The sequence below is a fragment of the Miscanthus floridulus genome, chromosome 8, assembly GCF_019320115.1.
Source record: "Miscanthus floridulus cultivar M001 chromosome 8, ASM1932011v1, whole genome shotgun sequence".
In the NCBI taxonomy this organism is placed as follows: Eukaryota; Viridiplantae; Streptophyta; class Magnoliopsida; order Poales; family Poaceae; genus Miscanthus; species Miscanthus floridulus.
In genome coordinates this window covers 159,778,172-159,787,690 of record NC_089587.1, presented here as the reverse complement: position 1 = coordinate 159,787,690, position 9,519 = coordinate 159,778,172, and the positions used below count along the sequence as shown (strand labels likewise).

At 40.5% G+C, this 9,519-nt stretch overlaps 1 protein-coding gene across 1 annotated transcript; it reads left to right on the top strand.

Moving 5' to 3' along the window:
- Nucleotides 1–6,649: 6,649 nt before the first annotated feature.
- LOC136470074 (uncharacterized) lies at nucleotides 6,650–8,747 on the top strand. The gene is made up of 2 exons (XM_066468040.1): nucleotides 6,650–6,983; nucleotides 8,122–8,747. Exons 1-2 carry the CDS (start codon nucleotides 6,650–6,652, stop codon nucleotides 8,745–8,747), a joined length of 960 nt encoding a protein of 319 aa, XP_066324137.1.
- The last annotated feature ends 772 nt before the right edge of the window (nucleotides 8,748–9,519 follow it).

Here is a 9,519-nt window from a genome sequence, read left to right as displayed (position 1 = left end):
TTTGTTTAATATGGCTGAAACTTGTAAAATTCATAATAAATCAAATAAAAAGTGTAAAAATGACAAATCCAATTTTGTTGAACTCTACACAGATTGTACTACACTGTGAACACATAAAATCATATGTGTTAGTGCAAAATAATTGTCTTAAAAATTACTCTAGGGTTTGTTGTAATTATTTAAAATAGTTCTTATGCTCTAAATGCTATGAAATTTTTACAATAGCATAACTTTGTTTTGTTTGTACTCTAGTAAAAATTTTATGTTCATTAGGTATTGGATGACTGGAGTATTAATTTAGCTTGTGAATACTTGTTTAATTCTTGAAATAAAATTAAAAGAAAATAGAAATATAAAATGTATGTCCTTAGAATATTATTACTACAATAGTACTTTAGGACACTTGTTAACACCTCGGAATTGTATAACTAAAAACACTTGTTGGGAAATGACACCTTTCTTGACGATGTTGATGCGTAGATTAGAATGTTAGTCATTAGAGCTAGCTTGTTAGTTCATAGTATGTACTTTGTTTTAAGAGTTGTTGTTGCCTTATTAATTAACTGTTGCATCATCTCTGCATTGCATTGCATACCATAATAGGAACATCGATGGATCGTGAAGTCATCGGGAGTTGCTGGTGAAATGGTACTTTTGGAGATCGTGTCGCCAAGATGGAATGCTAACTTTTGGTTATATTTTACCCAGGCAAGCCCCGGTGCATAACGCCTACTTTGCTACACTTTATATTATGTTTGTGCATTAAGTTTTAAGGAGTTGAATGAAACCCACTTGCATATATATATCTTTATCCTATGAGTCTTACTAGTATGATAGAATCGTATAGATTGCTATGCTATAGGACTCTGGTAGAAGTCGAGTGATTGCCTGTCACTCACAAGAGATAGGAAATATATTATTGTTGTTACTATATTATTATCACCTGAAATATATATGAATGATAATTGGAGACCGGGCGGAATGGTACTTTGGATCTGGGCTTGGTTTGGCATTCAAGCGAGGCTCGGATTGCATTTGTTCTACCTGTGTTGGTTAAGGACCGACCGTTGCATTAGGTTCTAGACAAGTCATAGACTTATTATTCTAAGCACATACTTGGGTATGTGCACAGGGAAGGCTTATTGCTATCTTGTCGTGGGTTTTGGCTCTTTTCAGACCGACTGATTGGAGGCAGGGATGGTGGAGGTCTAAGCACCGCATTGAGTCTGGGACTTAGGAGCGGGGGCTTAGAGTCTAAGTTTGGACGGGGACCTAGAACCCATGACAGGAGAGTGGTGGGTTGGTTCTCCTTGTGCCTGGGGTATAAGCGGGGCGTGTGTTTTTGGGTACCCAGCTTGGCACATTGATTCACGAATTGATGGGCGATTCGATACGACTTGTCTACACTCTAGCACCGTAGTAACAACTAGAAGATGAAAGATGGTAAAATGATTCTGATTGCTTACCACATGCTTGAAAGTAGCATAGATGCTTACATAGAATGGTTAGTTAATGAACTAATGCTGACTACTAATAAAATTGAATATAAGGACGCACACTTAGTAATGCTTCCTACAGATGCAATAAACCCATAAGCCAGATAGCCTTGCATATCCTTGGAGTCTTTTCTTTCCTCCTATTGGGTAAGTCTTGCTAACTACAATTGAGTACTTATGGTTTTATTTCCCCCTGTTGCAGATAACAGGCAGATGCTAGAGCTGACCCTTATGTGTGGATTCCTCCTGGTGGGCTCAGAGAGGATTCCTTTATGTTGCGATCATAGTCTTCAATTATAACTCTCACTAAATGTTTTTTATAAATGGAAGTTTTATAATTTGTTGTCATAGTTATATATCAATGCTTTATCATGTCATGAATAGATTTTTATTTCTGCTGTAACTCTATTCACATGTTTATATTCCGCTGTTAAATTAAATTGTTTATAACTCTGATAACATGTTCATATTCCGCTGTTATAAATAATAAATATTATACTCTGATGCTGCATGTAAAGTGATGTAAGAAATGGCTAAAATATTATAAGCTTTATTCTCTTATTTGTGATCCTGATGGAAAAATGTGGATTTTTGGGTTCTCCCCTAGGGTGAGGTCGATAGAACTACGTAATTTGGTGTCCTCCCTTGAGTACTTAGTGTCTAATGGAAGACAAGTACTCCTGGGAGGCATTAGATTAGGCGGTTCTACCACACTTGCCTAGTGACACGTGCTCCTACGAGGATCCCAACCTCCTTCTAATCCTCATTCATAAATTCTTTAGGAGGATGGTTGTGGATGCTTTTGTTTACTATAAATATTGCAAATCTCATGGATGCACTTTGAAACCAACCTTGCAGCTTGAACTTCAATGCTCAATGTTTGGTAGTAAAGTGGGGAACTAAACCACCATTGTCACCTACAAGATGAGTTCCCAAGGTCAAGCTTATGACCATAAATAAAGCATTGTCGAGAGATACCACGGATTATCATAAAAACAATATAATAATAATAATGAAAAAAGCAACAACTTTCTTGGCAATAAAAGCAAGAACATGTTTTCAAGTTAGTATGCACCTTCGGGTATTCCTGGTTGCTGACCCTTTTAGGTTAAGAACAAGAAGAACATGGGACATACGATGCCTGAAACCACAAGGGCTACATCAACTACATACCTTGATGATCTTTGGTGATGGAACACACTCAAAGAGGAGGCCCTGACTCTGCACACTTGACTTTTACACAAAAGTCCAAGTGTGGGGGAGGGTGGTGAGAGTCCCAAGTTCCATACACACCAAAAACAATCCTGCTTAAAAATGATGTTAGCTCCACCTTGCTGAAAAAAGAGAACTAAAAATTATTATGAAAGAAAAAAAGAGAGAATGAGAAAAAAAAAGAAGAGAGAGAAAATAAGGGAGAGAAGGAACCACAAGATAGGTTCACCTCTTCTAAACCTTGTGCTATCACCAAGGCCCATGGATACTATTTGTGTGTATGACCTAGCCTTGGTATTTGCCTGAGTTGGATAATATGTGATCATGCAACCATTGCAGCAACTTCAAGCTTCATCCACATTTGCTACCGGTAAGAACACTCAGGTATCCAATGGTAAATAAATGTCCACCAAACTCTTCCACTCATATTTATCTCCATAAGAAAATAACCGGCTCATAAAAACCATATCTTCCTTGTTTATGTTGAATACTCTAGTTTGGATGTACATACGAAGTACATCCATAGGCTTTTTAAATTAAGCATGGTGCTTAGGTTAAAGTAGCCTTCTTTAATCAAAATTTGGCATGATGTTGAAAATTGATTAATGAACTTTGAGTATTACTTTCATAAACAAGAGAAGTAATCTACTATGGAGATAAATCAAGGCTATGTTTATTGTTGCAAACTTTACCTTAGCCTTGTTTATGCTGAATGATAAAAAGTTGGGTGAACACATAAAATGAAAAAAAAATAGTAGTAATAATAAATAAATAAATAAATAAATAATAATGATTATAATAAAATTAAGGCTCCCTAGTGTTTTCAATAGGCAGAGCCCTTGTTTGTTTCCACTTTTGTTTCTCTTTATCAAATAACATAGGTACAACAGTAAGTGTGGGGGAGATCTCTCAAGCATGATGAACACACATTAGAGATCTCCCACCAACACGTTGCACAAACATCAAACAATCCAACATGTAGAAGGACAGGACAAATGGCTCAAGAGAGGATTGGCTGAACTCTTGGTTTAGCCAAGCCACCTCTGACTCAACTCCTTCTCTTCAACGGTGGTTTGTGCAATGCTACCCTCAACCTCCCCAAAAATTTTGAAATTTAAAATTGAATAGACTAAAAATGCGAAACAAATGTCACTCCACCTCCATGCAATTTTATAAACCACACTTCGTTCAGAATTCCAAAAGTGACATGTTCATCTCTAAGATAGAAGCCTACATAAAGTTTGTTGCACATACATACACTTATTCTTGTGAGAAAATATTCTAATAGGACAATCATGTGGACTAAGTTGTTGTGAAGTGTGATATATTTCTGACTTAGAAATCCTACCATTTCTATTCGAAGCACTTGGAGAATTTGCTTTGATAAAAATATTATAAAATCATAGTATCACATACTCCTCAATTGTTGAACAATTCCTACCAAAGCCAAATGTGACATCTTGCAAGTTTCAAGCCTTCTACATAAGTTGCTTGTTATTGTATTGAGTTTGGTCAAGTCTTGTTGGCCCTTGTTGAAAGATTTATCATGCTCCCAAGATCCAGATCACGTACACCCACATATACATGCTGCTCCTACACTAGGAGTACGTAAAAAATATGCTTTTATCCACCAAAAACTCTGCTCCTACACTGGGAGTAGACACAAAAAATGATTATTAGGCAAATACTCTATGTTCTAAAAAGATAATGGTCTCTCTCTAAATATATGGTTTAGAAGAAGAGACATGGGCTATGCAAAAAGCTAAAAAAATATGGACACATGAAGGTCCCAAGTACAAAAGAAGAAAAAATATGATGAGCACATGAAGGCCCATGTATTGAAAAAAGAAGGAAGAAAGATAGCCATGTTTCAAAATAATAAGTTATAGAGAGAGAGATCATATCTATAAAAGGGGTATAGTTTTAGTTCATCTTTCTCACACACATGCACATCTTGATCTAAGAGTATGGCACTTCTCTCCATGGATCCTTGATTTGACTTTACAACATATGCAATACAAGTATTCTATTTTGTTTATCCCTACCTAAAGCTCCACATAAACCTTTTAGAAGTAGGAGAAAATAAAAGAAGGCAAAACATTGCTATGCCTTGGTGAGGAAGTATACACCATTTAGTGATTTGAGAGTGCCATTTGAGGAGTATAAAGTGAACTATGCTTTTTTTTGAGAAAAACTTTCAAAACTCCGAGTTACTGAGATGTGAAATTGGGAAGATGACTTTGTTTCGAGAACTGTTCGCCTTTCAACAACCCAAGGAAACATGTTAGCTAACATCACATATCCCACTTGTGTAAGGAGTGTGCTAGAATAACTCTTATGTTAGTCATATATGTTAGGATGTTATGCTCATGATTGCTTTTATCTCTAAGCTTTGCTCGAGGATGAGCAAAGGTCTAAGTGTGGGGGAGCTTGTTGGTGGTCCTTAATTCCTATTATTAACCGCCAACTATCACATAAAATGAACCAATATGGACACCAAACTTAGAATTAGGGCTTAGAACTAACAATTTCCACAAGTTTTGGTGTTTGATCATTTGCAGGAAGGCATTCATGGAATACATGGAAAATACATTCAAAATGCGTAAAGAAACAAAGTGTAACACGGTAATGCACAAAGCAAAAAGAGACCAGAAGGAGAAAACCCACTACCAAGCCAAATTAGGGCCCAACCATGTGGAGAAAAAGAACCCAAACCCAAATCAAACGATCTCCAATTGGCATAAAACTTCACAGGCATGGCCTAGACATCCCTAGAAGCCCACTGTGTGAAGGCGGTGGCGATTGGAGCCATTCACGGGGCGGCTGACCCATTGGGTTGCCTGACCCCCACCTGGTGCCGTTTGGCCCAAACTTTGGTTGGTTAGTTCTCACCAACATCGGTTGCATGGGTATTTGCAAAGGGATTGGTCCAGAGGATGGTAGTTTGCTCAAGATAGGAAGGCATGCATGGAAGCACAACTCCACTCCATCTCCACCATCCATCTTATGATGGTTTGATCCAAGGGCTATGGTGGAGAGGCACGCGGATCACTAACATGGCACATTGAGTGGCCTCCATTCCTCCTCTCAACCTATAAATACCCCCCTCACTCCCTCTCATTCAAGAGACACTAGACCACACCAAGGATCAAGAGCACCACACTTGAGTTTCATTCCAAGGGCTTATCCCTAGATAGCTAGTAGAGTTAGTCGGGAGAGATGTGAGGGAGAATACAGGGAAGAGCTGAATTTGTCGGTGTCTCCCCAACTTGTACCTCGACGAGCATCTTTACTTCAATCGGTTTTCCCGTTGAGTGAGTGTTTGTGGTTCTTATAGTATAAAGTCTTTTAATTAGTTAAACTTCACTCTCACTTGTTTGTGGGTTCGTTGTTTGTCCTTATGGCGAATGCTCTAGTAGAAGGACCCTGATAAAGACGGATAACCCTTGTTAACACACAAGTGTAGAAGTCGAGTGCGTAGACGTGGTGTCTAGGCTAGAGGCTACCTTCGTTTGCCTCGTACTCTATGGTTGAGGGGTAGGCGGTAGGTGGTGACTGTCCATCCATTACAATCCCCCATGTCCGGGTACGACATAGAGCTATAGGCCAGGCTCACTTAGCAGACCAGGTGCTACCCAGTGCCTGAAGTAAACAAGTAATAGTAGAGCTTATCTATCATAAGACTCTAAACTATAGGAATCCATCTCAACCTCTACCAACTCTACCCTTATGTTATCCTTGGATGAACTAGCTAGAAGAGTACTTCCGTTCCCTATGGAAAATATGATACCCTGAATACTTCTGGGTGAAATGCTACAACGGTAATTCCGTGCGCTTGTGGATTATTTTTGTATGCGTTAAGAAATACCAACAAGGACGAGGCAGCGGAGGTGATCTGCCTTCACCAGGTAGCTGAGGACAATGCCCGTGTCTCCTCTCGGATGGTGGCCAAGAGCAACATGTGCTACCAGGACCTCCACGCGGCAGAAGGCAATGTTGTCCACGTGCTTTCTCCTCCTGCGCCTACGGGGATGACCCTGGCGGACCGCCTCCGCACCGTGCCACTATGGGTCATGGAGGTGGCCACGTACTGCATTCACCTAGGGGCCACTTCGTCCATGGCCACCGCCCAGCTTTGGCTAGGTGAGGACCTAATTGTGGTGAAGCCGGGGTTCTTGGGAGAGACGAGCTATCGGCAGTGCGAGAACTTGATCGGCGAGTTCTCCGCCATGGGCGATGGTGTCTTGGCCATGGTGGATGTAGAGGACATCATTTGTAACGCTCCCCATGAGTAGTTCGATTGTAACATGCCACTACATCCTGAATAAAAATGTTCATAATATTTAGTAGTTATTACTTTGAGTTCATCTCTGTTTGCTGTGACTTGAACGTTCCATTTGTACACCTTAGAGTTCACAGACTGTATGACACATCTATCATTAGTAGGTGCTAACATCTCCCAATCACCACCGCTGGTAGCCTTCACCGCCGCTTTCATCAATTTCCAAGCTCGCGCGTGAGTCTTACGCGTCACTCCCGCACGTATTTACCAAGTTTTGTAGAAATTTACATTCCCGTGTCTGATATAGTTGCTTACAAAGGACGCTCCCCACCGTATCTTTCTCCTCCACAATGTTGCTTTTCGTCATCACCGCCCCTGCTCCCTAGTGCCAAACTACGCGACAGCCCCTACTCAGCGACATGCAAGTCACCAGTCATCGTCGACAAGCTAGTGCTCTACGTCGGTATGCCTCACCGGTAGGTAGACAGCATAGATCCATCGGTGACTAGGCTGGTACTCATCACCGCCTTCACCGCTCGACCTCAATGCCACAAGATACAAAGGCAATGGTAATGCTTTCGTACTTCCCTTATGCATTGTTCTTGGATTTTTATTCCCTTCTTCACTCATTTGAGTATGAATGAAGCTTCCATCTGATTATTAATGAGCACACGAACACATCCCCATAGTCGCTCCTTCTCTGATTCAGGCGACAGCACCGCTGCTTCCATCGTCGTCCCCACTCCACTAGATCTTCGTCAAGATGGAGGAGGAGGCTCCCAATAAGAGGAATGAAGTGGCCATCCTCACAAACCATGTCTTGGTCCTCATCCTTAGCTACCTCACTACTCGCTCCTTGTGCAACTGCAAGTGTGTCTATCGCTCCTGGAATAGCCTCATCTCGAGATCCAAGTACCATAAGGAGCTACCCCAGATTCTTCTACCGCAGCGGGAAATACAAACGCAACTTCACCAGCGTCAACGGTGAATACCCCTTCTTGTCCTTCTTGCCCTTCCCCATTCAGGATGTCGTGATCTTAGATTGCTTCTGGGGCCTCATCCTCTGCTAGTACTATGGTTTTTGCTATGTTGTCCGCAATCCGGTGACTAAGAAATGGTTGCTACTGTTAGGTAGCCACCATTCTTATGGTTTAGCTCGCTTGGCGTTTGATCTGAGAGTTTTCTCGCACTTCCATATGTTTGAATATGGGATCAACGATGATGACTCCTTAGGTGTCAACATCTACTCATCTAAAACTAGAGCATGGATCTTTAAAAAATCTAAATGGGGCAAGGGTATTGTAGTATCCACATATGGGAAAGGTGAGATTGTTAATGGTTTTATGCACATGCTAGAGTTCACCCAGATAGTTGTTGATATGGAGGGAAAGACATGGAGGAAAATTCGTAGGCCAACTAGTCATGCAATCTCCATCCATGAAGCTCAGGGTCAATTATGTTTATGTACTACTGATACTTTGTATAGGTATGAGCTTTCAATCTGGATCCTTGAAGACTATGGTACTAGTAAATGGACATTGAAGCATAAGGTGACCACGCTGGAGCTATTTGGAAAGAAGAATATTGAAATTGGTACCGAGGTTTGTGATGTGGCCTATAGAGTGATTGTTGTTCATCCAGAATGGATTTTGAGTTTCCTTGTTGGGGAGGACAAAACACTGCTTGCATATGACATGAACCGCTGTAAAGTTCATGTCCTCCCTGCCCAGGCCATCGGCTATCCTAGAAGTACCTAGAAACTATTATGTATGAGTAGCGGACCACACTATCTTCCTTATGTTCCCTTATTCATGGAGTCATTAGCAGAGTAGTAATGGTGCATATGCTGTATTTTGTTGTAATTACATCATGCCTTTGTTCAGGTAGGTAGTTGTTTTGATTCTATATATAGGCCAATTTGGGCTTTGTAACTAAAGGAATAGTGTGTTGAATATTATTAATTCAGTTGTTTTGTGCAGGTGGAGTCTGAATGCTTTTGAACAATTTTTCTGCATTGGCTAGGAGGAAGAAGAGGGGTTCCATGGTGCATTGCCTACCAATTCGAAGGATGCACTAATTATATTTATTTTTGTCTAGCAAGCAAGAGTGCCACATAAGAGGAGCACAGCTACGTCATTTTGTTTTGTAAGTCTATAGAGATCAGTACCTTTAGTTTGCAATCTATATACCGCTTGTGTTAGGACATCAGTGGAGAAAGATATTATGGTAAGCGTCCATTGTTATTGTAAGAACATGGTTTATGGATGCAATGATTATATCTATATGTTTTGTGCTCAGTAAGCTATTAAGGGCCGTTTATTGTATTGTTATCACCACTGTCGTTTGTGGTACAAACGTCCAACACCGTCGTTATACGTATTATGCGGCAAGGATAAAAGTGTATCACCGCCAAATCGTTTAGTAACCCGACACCGACTAAATGATCATCAAAGGTGGATCATGGTGCAAGGTGACGGCGACCATGACATTTGTACTAACGGTTCATACACCGAAGCAGTTTACCTCTAC